Here is a 20,838-nt window from a genome sequence, read left to right on the forward strand (position 1 = left end):
TGCAGATATTTTCTGCCATTCTGTAGGTTATCTTTTTGTTTTGCTTATTGTTTCTTTTACCATGCCAAGGCTTATAAGTTTAATTAGATCCTATTTGTTTATTTTTGCTTTTATTTCTATTGCCTGAATAGACTGCCATAGGAGAATATTGCTGAGATTTATGTCAGATAATGGTTTGCCTATGTTTTCTTCTAACAGGTTTATCATGTCTTGTCTTATGTTTAAGTCTAAGCCATTTTGAGTTTATGTTTGTGTATGGTGTGAGGGAGTGTTCTAACTTCATTGATTTATATGCAACTGTCCAGTTTTATCCCAACACCATTTGCTGATGAGACTGTCTTTACTCCATTGTATATTCTTGCCTCCTCTGTCAAAGACTAATTGACCAAAAGTTTGTGGATTTATTTCTGGGCTTGCTGTTTTGTTCCATTGATCAATATGTCTATTTTTGTACCAATACCATGCTGTTTTGATGACTGTAGCTCTGTAGCATTGCATGAAGTCTGGGAAGGTTATTCCTCCAGCTTCATTCTTTTTCTTCAATATCGCTTCGGCAATTCTGGGTCTTTTGTAATTCCACATAAATTTTAGGATTGTTTATTCTAGTTCTGTGAAAAATATCCTGGGTAATTTGATAGGGATCGCATTAAATCTGTAGATTGCATTGAGAAGTATGTCCATTTTTAACAATACTCATCCTTCCAATCCAAGAACATGGGATATCTTTCCATTTCTTTAAGTCATCTTTAATTTCCTTAGCGTCTCTGGTCTTATTTTTAAGTGAGATGATAGGAGGCCTTAACACATGGCTTTAACTGGGTTTCTGTTTGCTGAAGGAAAAAGCATCTTCACTGAACAAATGGAGGAGGCCTTCTACCAAAGGCCAGCCCTTGGCTTTGAATCTCATCTCCTCCAACTGTCAAAAGCCTTGGTCCTATAATTTCTATAACCCCCTGCCAATCCATTTCTGCACTATCTATCTCACCCTTTCTTGATGATTCTGTTTAGCAGATAAACACATTATAGTGATTCCCATAAACAAAAACTGTCTGTTGAGCTTCCTCCCACCTCCTTCTCCAATCACCATCCCATTTCTATGCTGCTTTTCCCACTCAAACTTCTTAAAATGATTGCCTACCCACACTGTTGTCACTTCCTCACAATATTCTCACTCTTTTTTTTTAAAGAAAAAAATTATTGGCTTATGTAACTGAGGAGTAAGAATTAGATATTTGTCTCACTCACAACTAGATTCCACAAACTCCAAAGAGGTCACAGTATTCTCTCTCTTTTTACCTCAGTATCTTGGTGCTGCTCCTGTGTGTTGGCTTCATTATTTCTCAGTGCAGACAAGCTTTCTTTACACATTGGAGAAAATGTTACCTATACCCTTCCAGGGTCAAGTCCTCAATAGTAAGACAATTGTCCTCCAGTAACAAATTGAAAATGACTCTGTCTGCCTCATCTATGTTCATATGGCCACTCCTGGATTGGTGTTTATGGTCAGCAAAATGGGATATAATTGACTGGACCTCGGTCATGTGCCTAAATATCATTCCCTCTAGTCAGGAATACTGTGATTGACAGACACAGGATTATTAAAAGATCAGAACCATAAGGAGTTTTTCTCCAGAAAAGGTGGACGTAAACAGAGGCTACTGAAAGTCCACCCTCTGGGTGTTCAGCACAATTACATCCTTATGCTCAGAAGTAGGTACATTTACCCAAATGCTCCTGCATGACATGATGCATCTATTCTACACCAGTCCAAAAATGCATGGCCCCCTTCCGAGAAGAGAGATCCCAAAGTCATATCATGTTTCTGCAACTGGCTCTGCATTCAGATCTCCAAACTTGGTGCATTCCTCCCTGAATCACATCCATACGAGGCCTCATCACGATATGGCACCTGAAGACAAAATTTAAAATGTTCCTTACCTAAATGTTTAAATAGGGAGAAAACAGGACAATCACAGTATAATCCCTCCCTTGAAAAAGAATAAAAGGGAAACCTCTTACACTTGTCATAGGCCACTGGAAACATCACATTATATTAGAGATAATAAGGCCCGTCCATCCTGGCAGGTGCGGTGGGTGGAGGTTTCTGATCTGCTTGACTGTTTCTGACCTCTGGGAAGCTTCTTTGTCCTTTTCTTTCATGGCCACCATCAAGAAAAAGGCTAGAGGGTTTTCCTTTGGTGGGGTTGTACTGAGTTTGAGCTTCGAGTATGTCACTAATTCCTCTATTTGTCAGGACCATTTTGGTTATGTAACAGGAACCCAGTGCAAATGGTTTAGATTAAAAAGATAATTAATTGGTTAATTTAACTGAGAAGTAGAGCACCCCTAAATTTTGAGTCTTAAAGTAGATTCTCAGAATTCTCTCTCTCCCCCCCTCCCTCCTAACCGCTCTCCTTTTTAGGTTATAGGGGAAAAAAGTTCCCAGTGTCTGTGTAGAGGGCTACCCTAAATTATTTTTTTCTCCTAATCACTCTTTGGTTGCCTTCTGCCCTCCTCTGCTCCTCTACTTTGCTGAAACTAATCTTGCCCAGGTTACCTATGATTCTCATTTTTCCAAATGCAGTGGATGCATTTCTGGTCATCTTATGCAACCTCCCAGTGAAATAGTCCACGTTTGAGCACACCATGCCTTGTGAAACACTTTTTCTTCCTGCTTCCAGGACACGATTCTCTGGATTTCTTCCTGATTCTTAGTTTCCTTGGCTAGGTTTTCCTCCTCTCCTAGTCTTCTCAATATCAGGATCTGAGAGTCCTGGGTGAACTCATTAGGTGCCATGGTTTAACCCTAGTTGTACACATGTTTATGACTCCCAGTTTTTTCACATACAACTGCGTAGCTTGTTGGATATATACATCCAACCACCTACTTAATATTATCGTTTGAATGTATACTAGGTATCCAAGAATTCATGTACTCAAAATGAACTCCTCATATTCCATACCTTTCCCAGACTTCCCTCTCTTAATAAATGGAACCATCCATCCCTGTGTTTAAGCCACAAGTATATTTAAAGCTTCTCTTTCACTATCCACCCCATCCATCAGAGTACAATGATTAAAACCACCCCATTAAGTAATGTGAATTTTTATGTTTATCTCTTGTCACTGTTGGTTCTCCTGGATCTTCTTCTCCACAGCCCACACCCATATACACAGCAATTAACATTGTAGAATAGGTTGCCAGTGTCACTCAAAAACAAATTGAGTCTTGGCAACCCTTGCAGAGCTCAGGCTACAGAGAAGAGTGGCTTTATTTAAAAACAAAGACTTCCTTTGTGCTAAATGCTTTGCAGGCTGACTTGGACTAGCACTACAAACTATGAAATTTCTTGGCAATAAATAACCAGGGCAAGCACTGTAAAAATGAACTGTCCTACCTGTGGAACGGGCAGGAACCTCTGTGCCTAAAGATACATTTAGGTCACAGAACTGGATTGGTCTCATTTCAGTTTTACGACTGAAAACAAACAGCAAGTTCCTCATCCTGCCCTGTCCTAGACAACAGAGACTTGTACATATTTCTACTTTTAACAAGTTATTTCCAGCCATTTCTAGGTTTATGCACATCTTAAAATAGACGTCCAGAGGCCTGTAATTTAGAATTATGGTTACCCCCTGTATTAGTTTGCTAGGGCTGCTGTAAATGACTAACACAAGTTGAGTGGCTTAAACATACATTTACTGTCTCACAGTTTTGGTGGCTAGAACTGTGAAATCTAGTGTCAGTAGGGTTGGTTCCTTCTGAGGTTGAGAAGAATCTCTTCAATGCCTCTTCTCTGATTTCTGGTGATTTACTGGCGATCTTTGGCATGCCTTGGCTTCTAGGAACATGACCCTGGTCTCTGCCTTCATCTTCACATGACTTTTTTTGTATGAGTCCAGATTTCCACATTTATAAGGACACAGCTATATGGGGTTAGGAGCTCACCTTTTTTCAACATGTCCTCATTTTAACTAATTGTATCAGCAAAAATTCTCTTGCCAAATAAAGTTGTGTTCTGAGGTACTGGGAGTTAGAACTTCAACATTTGAATCTGGGAGGGACAAAATTTAACCATGATACCCCCAAATTGGGCTAGGGCAGGGGAAGCAGGAAATGCTGAGTAATAAACATTTACCACTGAGTGAAGATAGAAGTATTCACCAAAAAGTCAATTGATAATTGAAATATAAAGGTAGCAGTTCAGGAATTGAGATTCCTAAGATTCTTTTAATCTCCAAAAAAGTCCTCTAGGCCATATGAATAGACAAAAATACCAGAGAGAAAAGGGACATGGGAAAAGGTGAAGCAATTAATCGTTGACTTGGATGTAAAGGTCAAATGCTTAGATGTAAAAGTCAGAAAGTAATAATACCAGGTTCTGAGAAATTAAAGCCAACAACTGAAGGGACCTAGAACCCATCCCTAGGATACAGCCTGTCCCTTTAAGATCTGGCCCTTTCTCAGAGCAGTTTTGTGGAACAGGGCACAGATACCCCTGCTGGTAGGACTAACAGGGATCTCTCCACTCTCTTGCTTGGGTGAAGTGCATTCTCCTATCCTTGAGTTTCTGTCAAGGGTCGCTCTTTCTCTTCAAATCTCTGTAGTGTCTGGCTTAGTAGAGGACAGTTGGATTCTCAAACCTGCTGTGTTCAGTCTTTCCTATAGCATCTAGGAAACATCTCTCTGTGTACTTATGAAAGAGTAACAGTAGAAAAGGCCAATAAACTGTTACTACTACTGTGTGAATAGTTTAGACTTGAATATCACCTAAAGGATAGCAGGGACTGTCTGTCACTACACATCCATTCAATAACTGCAAGAGACTTACATTTATACACCTCTAAATTTAATCACTAAATTTTTCCTGAGGCTAGTAAATGAGATCTTCATTCACAAAATACATAGTCATCCAAAAATTAATCCTAGAAACAGCAGGGATTGAAAAATGGGAAGAAGAAAAACCTATTTCTAAGATATGGATTAAAGTTCTGCTATATCAAAGGACTGAAACATTCAAAAGACCTAGGTGAAGAAATCCAAATTACAAAGTATTAAGTTGAGTCCAGGGCATCCTTGGGGTAAATTGAACCTGTAGGGAACCTTCCACAGGAAAAGAATCACCTTTAACATCTAATGATTCAAACAGAAGACAGCTAGGGTGACCATAGATCATCCAGTCACCTGAAATTTGGGATCAGTCTTGAATACCACTTTCCATTTAATTAATTACAAAATTCATCTCGTAAATATTTCGTCTCTTTCATCTCTTCACTACTAACAGGCATTCATCATTTCTAAACTGGATTTTTACAAGAGCCTACACACTGATATACCTGACTCTGGTCTCCTCATAAATCTGTTCTTCCCAGGAGCCTTAGAGTTTTTTCTCTGTGTGCAAACCTGAATATCCTTCAAACCCTTTAATGTCTCCCCACTGCCTGTAGGTCAAGTCCATTTGTTACACTAGAAAGAGCATGAGCTTTGACATCAAAGAGATAAACGGATGAATCCTAACTTGATTTAAGACTCAGAGAAGTCACTGTCTGCAAATCTGTTCCACGGAACATGTGGTATAATGGGAGGTACAGACAAATAGACAATTACTGTTGGTGGAAGTGGGGTGGCAAATTGGGAGAAGGATTATGAGAGCACTGAGGAAGGATGTGTAACTCAAATTTGAAAGAGGAAGCAAAACATTTTGGAGTATGTGGCATCTGATTGAAGATTGGAAAGGAGTTTGTTGGGATTTGTTGCATTATGGGAAAGTGGGTGAGAAGAGGTGGTGGGAACAGAGCAAAGCAATTCGAGGCAGAAGCAGAGGGAGAGGGATACATTAATTAAAGCTTGGTTCTAAGGAACACAGCCTTTGTTTTTTGGTTGTAGTGGAGAAAAGTAAGAGACAATATAGTATCTTGTAGAAATTGAAAGTGATGTAATAGTAGTATGCCGAGGGTGGTGTAAGGTAAAACTGGAGAAACAAGTAGGAGGTTAGACCACAAAAGATTGTAAAATCTGTTAAGAAGTATAGATGTCATTCTGACAGTTAAAGGGAGCTAATTTAGGATTTAAGCAGGGAGAAATATGAGGTGTGCATTGTAGAACCTTTACTGTGGCTGTAGTGTTGAGGAGCCATTAAACAAGCCATTAAATATAGTGAAAGTAAAGTAGGGAGAAGTTTCTGCAGTTGGTGGCCTGGACAAGGACAGTAGTGGTGGAGATAAGGAAGATGGATTGAAGAACTTTAAATGAGAGTCATCGTTCATAGTACTTAACAATTGATTGGATGTGTGGGGTGAAGAAGAGAGAAGAATCAAAGCATCACAGATTTCTGATATGAGCCACAGGGTGGCTGGTGGCACACATCCCTGCCCTAGGGGATGTGGGAGAAGGAACAGATTTGGGTTAGGAAGCTAATGGCTAGGTAGAGCTGAGTTATGAGAACCTTGGTGGAGCTATTCAGTAGGTAGGTAGATATTTCAGGTCTTGGGTCAGGAGGAAGATCAGGACTAATGATGATGAAGACTTATTTCTTCTTGGTAGGTTGTGTGCTTTAAAGGCAGGCCACCAAGAAAGAAGGTATAGGAACAGCAGATAAGAGGTCCATAATCTCACAAAAGAACTTCCATCCTTTATAAAATGGGAATACAAATTTTAGGGCCAGTGGGAGCTAACACGTATGGGAGGACCCAGCAGAATGCTCAGCTCACAGCAAGGACTCAATAAATACTTCACTGAAAGAATAAATGAGTAATTGAACAAGAACATATACCTAATCTACTAATTTCCTTGTAGAGATTAAGCAAAGTGAAAGTGAGTTTGCCATCTCAGAGAAAATCTTACAAAGAAAATGCAGGTTATGCCCAGGCAAAAGGACACCTGCTTTTATCAGCAGAGCCAAGACTTAAAAGGGGCAAGACATTTTGCTTTTTCTTAGACAAGAAAAGTCACATTTATTAGTACCCGGTCAGCTATTTGAAACTGACCTCTGTTTGATCTTGACATTTACAAGCAAAAGGAAGTCTTTAGTTATGCAACAGGCCAGAAGTCCACACATCCCGTCCATAACAACAGTAACAACAGAAGCCCATTTGTCACTGTGCTTGACTCTATTCAGAATAACACATCTCACCAGTTTGTGTTTTTTCCTTTTTCTGAGATTCCCAGTTGATGCCTAACAATCCAGTAAGAGGGTTAAAATTGACATCTGCTTAGATAGGAGTGTGTGTAGGGTGTGTGTGTGTGTGTGTGTGTGTGTGTGAGAGAGAGAGGGAGAGAAAACAGGGAACTCTTCTGTTATAAAATAAACCAGAACCAAATTATTTAACAAAAATCTCAATTACTAGGTTTCATGGTGATTAGGGAACACATTCTAAGTCAAACAAGCTGCTTGTGATTTTGTGGCATGAAAGTAGACTTCCAAATAGATTGGAAAACAAAAACTCATTCACAAAAACTCATGATTTCAGATTGGCATATCAAGCATAATTTCTGAGCATTTGCAGAAATGAATACTCCTACCAAGGGCACATTACTTATTTCAAATAAACTTGCCATCAAAGGATCCACTGTTGCATTTAAACAATGGAAAAAAAGAACCAGAGCATTTTTGGGGGCAATCTCAGTATGCAGCAAATCACTTTTAGCCACTCATACACATGTTCAGCATCTAAAATTTTGCTGGGTATCTATTTCTTTCTATTCTTAAACTTAAAATTTAAATTGAACACTAAGAGGCAAATAATGGGATCTTATTTTAAAGCCTTAGGTATAAAGCAATGAATAAATTTTGGTTATTAGAGTCAAACAGACTAGTCTTTTGTCTTTGTTTGCTTACTATGCTAAGTGCTAAAGGTAAAAGATCAGTTAGTAGATACATTTAATCCCTAACAACTATTGCATACGCCAGAGAGGTTCACCATAGGTCTCACACTAAAAAAGGATATTGGTAAAGAACTCAGAAGAATTAATTTAAGTTCCAGCTCAAAAAGTCACCTGCGATTTACAACCAGGATTATCTGCTAAAAATCACACCTTTAGAGTGCCATGGAATTGAATTGAGAATCCATAGAATCATGAATCTATGAATAATTTTTGACAAGCTTGTCAAGACCAATGGGGAAAGAATCATCTCTTCAACAAACAGTGCTGGGAAAACTGGATCTCCACATGCAGAAGAACATAGAAGTTACCAGGACAAAGCAGTGTGTGCAACAGTATGGCCGAGGGGTTGGTTGAGCTAAGAGGATATTTGCTAACCTATTACCCATTCTCCCTTTCTTAGTAAAAGAGTCCTCATGCTCTTGGGGTGGCAGTGTGTCCAGCTGAAAACCCATTATTTCTTAGTGTTATTTCTTAACCTCCATGAAAATAGCAGTGGTCAGGTGTATGTAGGAATTCATTTTATTGGAGAAAACCTCTTAAAAGAGGCTGTTCAGCTGGCAGTGATCCATCCCTGTTTTGCATTTGTCTTTTCTTTCTCCATGCTGTGAACTTGGACACCCGTGTTACTGCACCCCCTTCTACGCTTTGTCTCTGTTAGTGCTTCTGCTATTTTTTAAGATGGAGGAGAACCTTAGAGAGATCCCAGGGGAGAAAAATAGAATGACTGCGGCTGCAGGTGCATCTTGGGCCGTGAGGATGGAAGCCATGTTTGTGAATGTGTGGGAGACCGAGCCCAGAACCAAGCCTTCCTGGGCTGCCTGTGTCCAGACTTACTTTATATGAGTGAAAAATAGACTTGTTTATTTTTTTTTTCCTACTTGTTTAGGCCACTCTTACTTGGGTTGTTTGTTTTATGTACCCAAGACTAATCCTGACTAATTAACTTAGTTCCTGTGCAGCTGAAGGGCACAGAACAAGGGTGAAAATTCTTTAGGTTTGGGTTAGGGCTGGAACTTCACTTCAGCTTAGAGGGGGAACTTGTTAGAAATGCAAATCTTGAGGTGGGACCCCAACCCAGGTCTACTGAATGGGAAAGTCTGGGGGTGGGACCCAGCAGTCTAACAAGCCCTCCAGGTTCCAGTTTGGGGACCAAGTAAGTTCTTGTTCAGTGCTGCTTAACTAGGAAACTTCTTTTAAATGGCTTTGACTTGTGATCACATGTTCTAAAGAACAGGGTCTTTGAATTTTAAAAATACTTAGGTCCTATTATCAGCCTCACCTTGGGAAGATGACTTAATGCTTATAAGTCTCCTTTTCCTTATGGGGATTATAATAATAGTGCCCCTCATAGGGTTCTTGTGTGGATACAGTGAAATGTCTATCAGTCTAAACATAGTACCTGGAACACTGTAGGTGCTTAATAAATGTTTGTTTCTCCACTCATGGCCTATACATTGTAGGGCTCTGGTACCAGAGATGTACTTCTATAGGATGTGAACTTAGACACCCCCATCACTGCACCCCTTTTCATGACTTGTTTCCATTATTGCTTCTGCTATTTTTTAAGATGAAGGAGAACCTTAAACAGAAAGATCTCAGAGGAAAGAAGAAAGAGAAAGGAATTGTCTTTGAATATATAACATAATCAGTCAAGTTTAGTAAAGAGTGAGGATACTGGAAGCGCCTGTTACTAGTTTTATTTTGGGCCTCTGGAAACAGCTCTCATCTGGTAAGGGAAAAACTATCTAACTGGCATGTGAGCTATTAAGAAGAAGTAAGAAAAAGGCTCTCCCACGTGCTTTTTCTGAAATTTGTGGAATAAAACTACCATGTCCTTCTCCATGAAATTTCTCTGCGTTTTGAGGGTTACCAATAAATCTCTCTTTATGAAAACAAAAGAGGCAAAATTATATTGCTACTCCAAAAGATTAAGAAGGACCCTTTGCTGTGTCTTGTCTATGCCTTATTCCTACCTGGAAAAAACAATAGTTAGGGGGAAAAAAGGTCATTTTCCTCACCAAGTTTCCCACCTCCTCGGTCTTGCTTCAAATCAGGTTATTTCTTTCCCAGCTAGGTTTTAGGCCATACTTAATACACAGCTAATATTTTGCTAGATATGGTGTCCAAAAAATGCCTGAAGCTAATTCGACTACGTAATTATTACTAGATTCACCTCCTTGGTGAAAAAATGATCACAGATTTCCCCTCACTTCCCAGTTTCTTCCCCCTCAAACTTCTGAAAGACCAAATACCAGCACTGCCCATTCCATTCCCAGTCTGGGCAAAATCAGAGAGTGGGTAGAAACAGACAGAAGACTTCAGAGATGAAGCAGAAAGAATGAAGGTTAAAGTACTAAAGTGTCTTTACCAAGCCAAGGACTGAGAAAGGAGAGAAGAGGAAGCTGGGTGGGGAAGAAGCCAAGCAGCATAAGGAAGCCGGGGTGGCGGGGGGCTTTTCCTGCTCAAAGACTTAAAGGTTGTGTTGCAACTGGGTGTCTTTCAAACACTTTGAGAGATCCCAGTTAAAAGTGCAACTTGTTAAATCTGTACAGACACACACACACACACACACACACACACACACACACGCACTAGCCCATGACACGTGACTCAGAGAACCCCTCAGTTCTGGGTACTAGAAGAAGCAGAGATAACTGAACAGTTTTTGAGAAACTGCTGAGAGCCTGGTACACTTAATTTGATCCTCATAACAGCCCTATGAAACCAGTGTGTTTATCCCCTTCTAGATAAGACAGCTGTGTCTCAGAGAGGCTGAGTGAGTTGCCCAAGGTCATAAAGCTAGCAAGCAGTGGGGCAAGAGCCTGCACTCTCCTGGGTCTGCTGCTGGGAGCGGGGAACCAGAAGCCAGTGATGAATGCGAGACATGGGCCAACACTGTTGCCAGAGAAAGTGTCTCAGAAACTGGCCTGCTGTGGCCCTCTGCACACACACACAGCTGTGGGATTCGAGCACAAAAGTGTAGGATCCCTTTGCTGGTGTTAAGTGGTAAACTGCAGCTTACCAGAGCCCCTTTCTTTGTCCCTCCTGTGTGCACTGGGGATTGAAGCCAGCACACAGTCTAAAACTGCGTTTTATGAGTTTCTCCTGAAACCTTTTTACTTCTTACCACTTTTCTTTCTTTCCTGCTCTTCCTCCTAGTCCTCTTTCAACTACCTAATTTTCTAGGCATTCTCTTCCAGTGATCTTAACCTATGGGGAATATAATCAATTATTTTCTTTAGGAAAACTTAGCAATATTTTGAATTATTTACCATTACTTTCCAGGACAAGAGTTGGAGTCTCACGATCCTTTCTCTCTCTGACCAGTTGCTTTGCTGCGCACTTACTTCTTACAACTGTGAACAGGCCAGATTAAAAGTCTTAATTGTAAATTACCCTGATCTCATATTTCTTTTATTTTGATACTAGTGACACGACTGCAGAGAAAGAAAGAATAATTGTTAGCTAGAGGGAAGCCAACAAAGAACTCTGTTTACTGTGTGACTTCACAGAGGAAGTGCCACCCTCTCCTGATTTCCTCACTGTTCTAATTTCTCCTTTTTCCTGGTGACTCATCAGAGACCTTGCTGGAAGGGATCCTGGAAAGGTTCAGTTTAAGTAAACTGAGGCCCGGGACCAACGGATGCTTAGTGTAGATGAACCCCTGGGCATCTCTCTTGAGTTCATTCCATGTGCAGCTCTAAGAGGCAAAGCCAGGAGGTAAGAATTTGGCTAACATCAAGATTTACCCTTTTCTCAAAGACTGGTTACCATACCATGACCTTCTACTCCTGAGTTCCAGCACAAATCTTTGTCCTCGACATTTCCTCTGCTCTCCCCACTTGTTTCTAGCCCACCTGGCTGGTGGCCAACCACAGTGCTGACAAAGTGATTGGGATTTCCAGTGAACACCAGCTAGCATTCCCCCCCATCTTTGTGACAAATCCTAATTAGTAGTATTTAGATGAAGCCTTAGCATATGTACATGTATGCCAGAGAAAATATTCCTTGACACACACACACACGCACATGCACAAATGGTCTGTAACAGTAAAGATTTTTTTTTTTTTGTGACCACTAAGTGGCACAGCCTGGTAAGGAAGACAGTGGCACCCAGTGGACAAACGTTTGATTGTCTGAGACAGGTGCTCCACTCTGAAATATCTCATCTCTTAGTCTTAAGAAAGGTCATGTGTTCCCTGTATTGTTCCCTATCTTTCTGTCATCATTTTTTTTTAAAAAAACACCTACTAGGTTTGAAAGCAGAATGGGGAGGGGAATGTTCTTACAGTTTTTCTCTCTTTAAGAATAAGAGTAAACTGAAACAATAGACATGGCAAAAATTTCAGGATTAAGTCCTTTGAGAACAGTGTCTGTGTGTGATTAACCTGTTTCAACAGTAACGGTGGAGACTAAGCCAAATCGAACAAAATACTCAATTAAAAACTTAATATTGAAAATGCCATTAATGTGCTTTAAAAAAACACATTAAATTCTCCTTTTCCTCATGCCTTTGCCATCTTCCAATTAAATTCACGTGGCTATGCAAATTTGGCAACTGCAGAGGCAAGACTTCAGGAAAATAATGCACACAGACCCTGCAACTTAATGCTTTCTGCAGTCTGTCTGGGAGCTGTACAAACACCCATTCTCACTCTCCAGCTCTTAGAGTAATTCTTCTGGTCATGAGCTACTTGGGTAGAAAAGCTTTACTTATCTTCCCCAAACACCTAACTAGCATCTTACTCATGGTAGTTACAAAGAAGTTGAGTGAAATCCAGTTTCCATTTTCTATAATTAATCTGCTAAATGCTGAAAAAAAAGTATCTCATTGTTTGATGTTACATAAAGGGATCATCCAGTTAAGAATCTTAAATATTAAGGGCTTTTTGCATTGGATAAAAATATTTTCTAAAGAACAAAGGGGATGAGTAACTTTATGGGGGAATTGAATTTTATTGATTTAAATCATTAAAATCAGTACAGGCATTCAGTTACAGTACAAACATGTATCTTCTTAGTGCAACCTTATATGAGCAAGTGTGCCCTCTTTTAGTTAGCTATTCCAAATTTCTCCAGGTTTGCAGGCTCTGAAATTCTTAGTTTTAATGCTTTGAAATCATACTTCATGTTCATCTTTACATTCTTTGTAATTCATAATTTTGCCACAGTCTGAAGCTTGGCTTTTATTTGTTTTAGAGAAAAGACCAGCTGGTAAGCTAGGGTTATTGTATGCGGATAGATGGAAACTCTCTCCTGTGAGTCTGGGCCTAGGGCAACATCCTTTGATTAACTGACCTATGGCCCCGGGCGACTGCTTGCATCTCTCACGTCTAGGCAATCAGCAGTAAACACATCCCAAAGTACGAGATGCACTTTGTCTTGTACAATTGAAAAAGAAATGGAGGCTGTTTGTGTGTGTACCCTATATTACATGTTAATTGTACTTCTTTTTCTCATAACACAAACATCTCCCCACCCTGGTTTCTGTAAACATTCACATAAAATCCTGATGCAGTCAAATTTTGCTCTATAGGCCTATGTTATTAAAAAAAAAACCCTCAAAATCCTTGTTTAAAAGTTTGTAAAAATATGTTAGTCAAATGTCTGATGTCCATGATAGATCAGTAAACATTTGTAACATTTCAGGGCCTCTGTCCTCTTTCCTCCACTGACTGCCAGCAACAGTGAGCACTGGTGCCCTGGGCTATAGGAGGACTTCCAGTAGCTTTGCTCTCTGCCAAGCCCCGCTGCCTGTGGGGAAGGGCAGCAGTAACAGTGGGATCTGCATCAGGCACGATACTGTTTGCCAAGTGTAATCATGCTGAGAAATGGTCTGCGCTTTACTGATACCCACACTCCGTGTCTGAAATCGGAGAGCTTGTGTGTATGCGCACGACCTGTAAAGCAACCTGACTGCCCAGAAGAGGCTACGCTCCACCTGTGACCTGTTTTGCTTCTGTGAGTTTCAAAACCCAAGAGCGAAGTATTGGGTTGTGAAACTCTTTTCAGCTAATTTGAGAAAGTTGCTCCTGTATGGTTCCTCTAGGTTTTATTTTACTTTGGAGCTCATCTGTTTATAATGCAAATGTTTCGCTTATTCAGAAATCTACTTGCTTAAAGATGGCTTTCCCAACTCATGGGCTGTGGTGAATGAAAATCAAAATATAAATGTGAAAGGAATTTTAAAGGCTGGAAAGGTTCATATAGATTAAAGTAGTTATTGTTATACCTAAAATTAATGAAATGCTGGTGTGTGCATGTGTATCAGTAGGTACAGAGATTGAGACGCATATTTAGACTTACCCTTGCTCTGCTGCACAGCGAGGAACATACATTTCCAGTCCCAGTGGCAGGTATTACCTGTTCAGATAAGGCTTTAGCCTTTTCTTCTGCTTCCTTTAGGCAAATCTCCAAGGAATCCAGTTGTGCCAAAGTAAACGCCATCTGTCCGGTTTCCAGGGACTCCTTCTTTAAAACAATGATCAAGTATTAGTCTTTGACATGGGTCATTTCCTGAGCATATCTTAAACAACTCTGCGGACTAAGGATAGGCTGAATAAACTCACACAAATCACCTCCTTTTCTTCTTCAACATAGTAATAAAACAATGAAATGTTTCAAAAACGATAGTGTTATTTAACAGTTCACAGTCTAAAGGCTAGAGTGAAAAAATTCATATTAAATTATGACAATGCACAACTTTTTTTAAAAAGTTGAATAAAAGCCCATGTTTAAATCTGATTAATTGGCAACTTTTATTCTTGATACAAACAGAACTTTTCTTCAAGAGGTTAGAACCAAAATTTCACATTCCTAGTGAGAGATGTCACCTAGAATGCCTATATTGTTAACATTTTCCTGGATCTTGGGGGACATAGTCATTTGAACTCAGAGAAGCTCTTGTTTCCTTTCATCATCACCCTCTTATCACAAGTTCCCTTAATGCAAAGATAACACATGGTTTATAATCAAGTCATTCTTCCCCAGAACATGGCTAATGTGACTCAAATCAGCAATGTGTAGATCTTGCCTCTCAAAATTGTTCTAAAGTTGTTCTTCCTCATCTGCAAGTGGAAGAATATGCAAAATCGGTATGGAAATATCAGTCACCTGCACTCTGGGACTAGAGCACTTCCTGACTGTTCTGTGGCTATTGTGACAATTAATAATGACACAGCAATACAACAACTTAAAAAGAAAACCTTATATGTACTAGGCTTATGACTTTCCTATATAGCCTCCTTGGGTGTGGCCTATTTTCTTGTGAATGTCCACGCTGCTGCAGCTGCTTCCTGTTAACCCCATAGAAAAGAAAGAACTTTACTCCTACGTACTGAAAAAAAAAAAATCAATTTTTTCCCCTTTGGTTTAGGAGCCCACCAATTTTACACGTGTCCATTTCCTGATGATACAATAGAGCCATCTGGTGGTAAATGGAACCAGTCATAAAAATAAAACAGTCATTGAGTTCCTAATTGTTCACACCACACTCTGAGCCTTAGGGCCCTGCCATGGACCTCTAATATAAATTAAATTCTGTGGGATGAGCGACAAAGAAATGCTGCGACGTCTCAAAAACAGTGTGGCACCTAGGTCACACCCGGCTGCACAATCTCTCCCCACATCAGCCTTTGGGGATAAAACACTGATATTTGGGCTGAACCAATGATCCTCAGCACCCCATACATGATTCCAGTAATTTCAAGAGTCAGTCCAAAAAGTCTCAAGCCTTAAAACAAAATTCTTGTGGATTTACACGTACAGATAGTTTATGCTACAAAAATTTTTAAGAAGAAAGGAAAAATTGTTAAGAGGCCAAGCTATTCCAGAAAAGATAAGCCCCTCATCTGGACCACTCTTTCCAGGGAGAATCTTCTTGTCTAATGTTTGACCTCAAGAGGAAGTTTTCAAAATTTTTGTGAGTAGACCCAGCAAGATCTAATCTATTTCTTTAGGTCTTTTTCTCCAAACATCCCAAATTTCCCCAGCCAACAAGGACAGCCATTTCCAGTAAGACAAAAGCATTGTATGTAGGTCAAAGCCAAATGAAACAGGCTTAACTGGACACTGTTAGGAAGTAACATAGGACTTTTGGTGCAGGTAGATTTAAGAAATCACCACGTGTTACATAGAACAGGGAGAGTCCTGAGCAAACAGTGAAGAATGCAAAGCCTATTTTGTGCGCCTTTACCCAGCTGCCTGCTGTCACTCCCGACTCCCTGCCCTGCCTCCCTGTCCCCCACTCCTTTAACCGGAAGAGCCATGAACCCATCCACATGGAGGTAAAACTGGCTCACACCAAGCCACATACTTTTTAATAGGAGGCAACCCCCAGCCACCAAAGGATGAAAATTAAACCAAGAATAACTTCAGGAATATATACATTCAGAAGTATATACACGGGGTTAAGAAGTTTTGGAGGTAGGTGTGTAATTTCACAGACCCTAGACAGGCCTAGTTAGTTGTTATCCCAGTTGGCAAGGATGTGAGGGCAGAAGGGCGGAAAGGTGAGACTCACACCACTACGTTCATTCTGCCTCAGGCACATGCGGACACACCCAACGTGAAACGATTTGTGTTTCTTACGAACACGAAAGTGTCTTGGTAGTTAAAGTAATTGATGAGTGAATTATACTGATCAAAAGTGAAAATATATGATACAGATGGTTGTTTGCGGATTGAACCTGTGTCTGTGGAATTCCAAATGGTAAATTCTCGTACTTCAGCGGGTATTCCAGGTTTTAACTTCAATTTGTTGTCTTAAAATTTTCTACCTAAATATCCATCAGTAATCTAAGTGCATATGTCTAAGATAACCAGGATGATCAAATTAAAAGAATATTACAGAATATGAAAAATTCAATACTCTTTGATTACGGTAAATACCGTAGACTATTAGGTGTGTGTTAAAGTTAACAGTCTGCTAATTGACAAATCTGCAAAATGCTAAGAGTAGATTTTCTTTGGCTGCAATGACTCCTCTCTTGAGAAGCTGGAGGGAAATCTACTCTTCTTTAAAATTTAGTTTTTCTTGATTTCTCTAACCCATCTCAGTACCTTGTCATTGTCCCCTTCCTTACTTTTAAGTCAGTTATTTCTTTGTCTTCAGTGACCTTGCTCTTACGCCTCACCATACAAATCCCTTACATCCTTCAGGACTAGTTCAAGGTCTCTGATTGATCCAAATCCTCCATTCTGCTCTGAATCCTTGTGCAGCACTTAGAAAGTGCCCTGCATGCAGAGGCCCAATAGCTCTGCATTGAGTGTTTAGTAGGAACTCAATAAAGACATGTTGATTGAAGGCCCAGCAGTCAAAGAAGGTGACTGCACCAGAAGGAGCAGTCCTTCTTGCTGAGAGGCTGTAACAGTGACTTCTTTGAGCAGTACTTTCCATGCATCTGGCTTAAAACACTGCCAGGGGTCAGAGCCCCAGAGAAAGTACACTTGCCAAGGCCAGGGCTCAGACAGTCCAGCAGAGGGCCAGGAGGTGGCTATGAGTTTAGGTGATGACGGCAGGGCTGATGTGATGAATAATGCGGTAAATCGGATAACTGGACAGATGAGGTGCTCGATTAATATTATTATTAATAACTCTATCATCCTAATTCCTTTCAGGAGAATCATTTGATATTAAAACTTTCTTGCTTATTTTTAAACCCTGGGAATAGAAAGTCCCTATGGAGGCACTTTTGTAACAGCAAATGATCAAACCACAGCAGTGGGAAACTCAGTCAAGTATGCGATTAGAACAAAGTTAATACGTTAAATATATGTGTGTACGTTTCTTTAAAAGCAAGATTGCTAAATCAAGATGTGGTTATGGCAAATTCCACCTTTACAGAAAAGCATCTTGACATGGGTCAGTGTAAGACAATTAAATGTTTTTTAGCAATCTGAAGCATCTCATGTCCAGGGTTCCGGCAGCAGCCCCTACCCAGAAGTGCAGTAACTTCCTGCTTCCTTATTGCCAGATGAAACGTGCTTTCAACACATTTTTCAGTAGTCAAGCTTCCTGCTTGATGTCTCATCTGTTTATTACAGCTTTCCATTCCTTTCTCCCCCTCAACAATCGCCAAAGGCCCTTAAGTTCCTTACCCTTCTACAACCTGCTCATATTTCTCATGTAGATTTAAGTCTTTCCACAGCCCCCCACCTCAAGCTCTTACCCCTGGGCAAATTTTTTCATCCCTTCCCCAGTCTCTGGTGATCAGAATTTACTTTACAGTGAAAACTTACCCACTCTTGTGTCCTTTTGTGCTCAGCTTTTGCAATAGCTCCTTAGGCTAAATTGCCAATTTTAATTTAGACAACAATTTAGCAACTCAGTTTTCCTGATTCTAGTCCATTCTAGTGAAAACAGTATTCCTCTGTGTTTGGTATTGTGTCACTATTTACCTTATGAGACATTTAAATTTAAAGCTTGAACTATTGTCAAAGTCCAATGAAAAGAGATTCCAGAATGTGCCCATTACTACAACTATGAAGGAGGTGGTCATGGGAGGTCATGGGAGGTCATGGGAGGATGAACCCTGACTGAGGAGAACTCTTGCTTTAATCTGGAAGGCCACATTCTGGACCTGACAGGACTCACACTGACTATGTGACTTGGGCTATGTGACTTTTGGGCTTCACTTCTCAGGGCCTCAGTTTTTTCATCTTTCAATGAAAAGTGTATTGGTCCAGTCCCAGCAGGGACTAGATGGCCACTCCAATGGAGTGACTGAGGGTAGTTTAATGAAGGGAACAGCATGGGTACAGTTAAGGGTGTCAACAAAGGATGGTGAGATACAAAGATACTCTTTGCCTTATTACCATGACCTGGAGAGGTTATGGGAGAGCGTTACTGCAGAATCTAGAAAGGGAGCTTGTGGAGAGGGTCATCCTGTGAACTGAGACCTTGGGCAGAAAAATACAGCCACTGCCAATCTGTACCCAGGCAGTTATGGTGAATGGACCAGTGGAACAAATAGCCCAACCCTCCTCTCCTCTCCCCCTCTGTGCTTCTATCTGTATCTTTCTTGGGCTAAACCCAATGAGAAGCCAGAGGGCGAGAGAGCCTCTATGACAAGTTCAGAGAGACCAGCTCCCTGGCAAAGAGCAATGAGGGATGGATGAGAGTGGATTTGGAGGGAGAAGCAAAGAAATCTCTGGCCAAAGGTTTTTTTTTTTTTTTAATTGAAGTATAGTCAGGTACAGTGTGTCAATTTCTGGTATACAGCATAATGTCCCAGTCATGCATACATAGACATGTATTTGTTTTCATATTCTTTGTCGTTAAAGATTATTATTCTCTTTGTGCTCCCCAAATGCCAGCCCATAGGTCAGTGTTAGTTTGTGATAACATTTTCACCAGTCAGCAGGAAAAGGACAAAAGCAAACTTTTAAGAACATTGTGAATTTTTCATGAAGCCCACGTTTTTCCATTTAGAAGACTGTTGTTTATTCTGAGATGATGATCATCCAATAGATTTTGGTGGTAAAAAGATGTTTCTTTAATGAATGACAGTGATAGCCTTTGGGAATTATTGTATTTCACTGTTTTTTTTCCCTTGAAAAACTGAAAAGTTGACAGTCCTACAAGAACTAACCCCAATTATTTTTGATGGAAATTCTTACTGGTTTGTGAAATCTAAGTGTAGAGACTCTATCAAATTATACACTGGATGTTTTATCAGGTGGTCATTCTAGAACTATAGTCTCTGAATTCCCCTGGACCAGGTCCAAGATGGACCTGAATTCAATATCAAGTTGCTTTAGCAAGATTCCAAGATACTATTATTCTAGAAAAAAAACCCACACACACACACATTTGTAAAGGTCAGCCTTTTACCCTGTGAAAGATTTAACTCCTTTTCCATTTCTATAGCATCAGTGATAGAATAAAAAAGGTATTCAAAAGGAATTGTTGACCCAGATTTTAACTTACAGAAAGATTGTTGGCTTGAAAGTTAAAGAAAAATGGCCATGTGGCATATGATAATGGCTTACCTGAAACTCTAAAGAGGCCAGCTCATTTTAGTTTAATTCAAAGCAATTCAATTCATTAAAGTTAAACAGTATTGGTAGCTCACTGTTTGCCAGGTACTGTGCTAAGCAGTGGAGAATAAGTAGTAACCAAACAGACAGGATTAATATACTCACCAGATTCTTCATTTAAAATTTCTCTCCAATACAAAATTCTAGGATTTAGTTTTATGTAAAACTCAAACTAATGTCAAAAGTTTGGTGGTTAATTTAACATTTTTATACTCATTCATAATACATTGCTCTGTGCTTTGGGGCCCTGTTCGTTTCTCTTTGATGAGGATGCTGGTAAATATTAGGAGGAGTAAGGCAGTCCTAACCTGCTTTCACATATTCCAGATCTGTCTCAAACAATGGTGTTTTATAAGTCCTTATAGACTGCGTCTAAATAGTGTCAGAGGGAAAAGGGGACCTACTAAACAGTATGTATCTTCTAATCATTTAAAGTTAACAGTAAAGCAGGGATTGACTTAGGGGAGACCTGAATTGGAGCTCATATTATGTTATAGGATTTGTTCCATGGCTTAAAATAGCCCTCAACCATTTTGGTTTTATGATTTGATTTCTTAAAACTGAGCGTCACAGATACACCTGATAATATCAGTCAGTTCTCTTACTAGAAAAAAAATGCCATTGCACATGCTTGCACACATACACAATAAGCACACGAGCATGCAATTTTGCATGTACTTTCAGGTTGTTTCTTTCAGTGCTATTCGTGTAGCCCAAATTACAAGTTCAGAGGGAATAGTGTATTCCAGCTCCTTTAATTTTTATTCTAAAACAAAATACCAAATCTTAATGAGAATATCGATATTTTCTCACTGCCTGTGTTGTAGATCAAATGCAGATGAACAAACAATCTCTTCCTAGAGAAATGCCCCAAACTCAAAAGAAACAAAGTGGCTTCTCTTTCTGGACAGTAC

The 20,838-nt window shown here is 39.9% G+C and overlaps 1 protein-coding gene and 1 long non-coding RNA gene across 8 annotated transcripts in view; one reads left to right on the top strand and one right to left on the bottom strand.

The window, feature by feature from the left end:
• The window catches only part of LOC107034508 (uncharacterized), a 340,267-nt gene that overhangs the window by 151,785 nt on the left and 167,644 nt on the right, over nt 1-20,838 (top strand). The gene's annotated exons all lie outside the window — the stretch shown is intronic.
• CCDC192 (coiled-coil domain containing 192) overlaps nt 1-20,838 on the bottom strand; it is a 175,509-nt gene that overhangs the window by 135,721 nt on the left and 18,950 nt on the right. For 3 of the 6 annotated variants that reach the window (XR_012069828.1, XR_012069835.1, XM_072957531.1), the window contains exon 3: nt 14,192-14,356. Coding sequence is in view for 4 of the 6 variants with exons in the window: in XM_072957531.1 (XP_072813632.1) it covers nt 14,192-14,356 (165 nt within the window). In the remaining 2 variants the exon portion in view is untranslated. The remainder of the gene's footprint in view (nt 1-14,191; nt 14,357-20,838) is intronic. The other 3 variants (XM_072957533.1, XM_015247658.3, XM_072957532.1) reach the window with 2 other exon arrangements.

Source organism: Vicugna pacos, chromosome 3 (assembly GCF_048564905.1).
Source record: "Vicugna pacos chromosome 3, VicPac4, whole genome shotgun sequence".
Classification (NCBI taxonomy): domain Eukaryota; kingdom Metazoa; phylum Chordata; class Mammalia; order Artiodactyla; family Camelidae; genus Vicugna; species Vicugna pacos.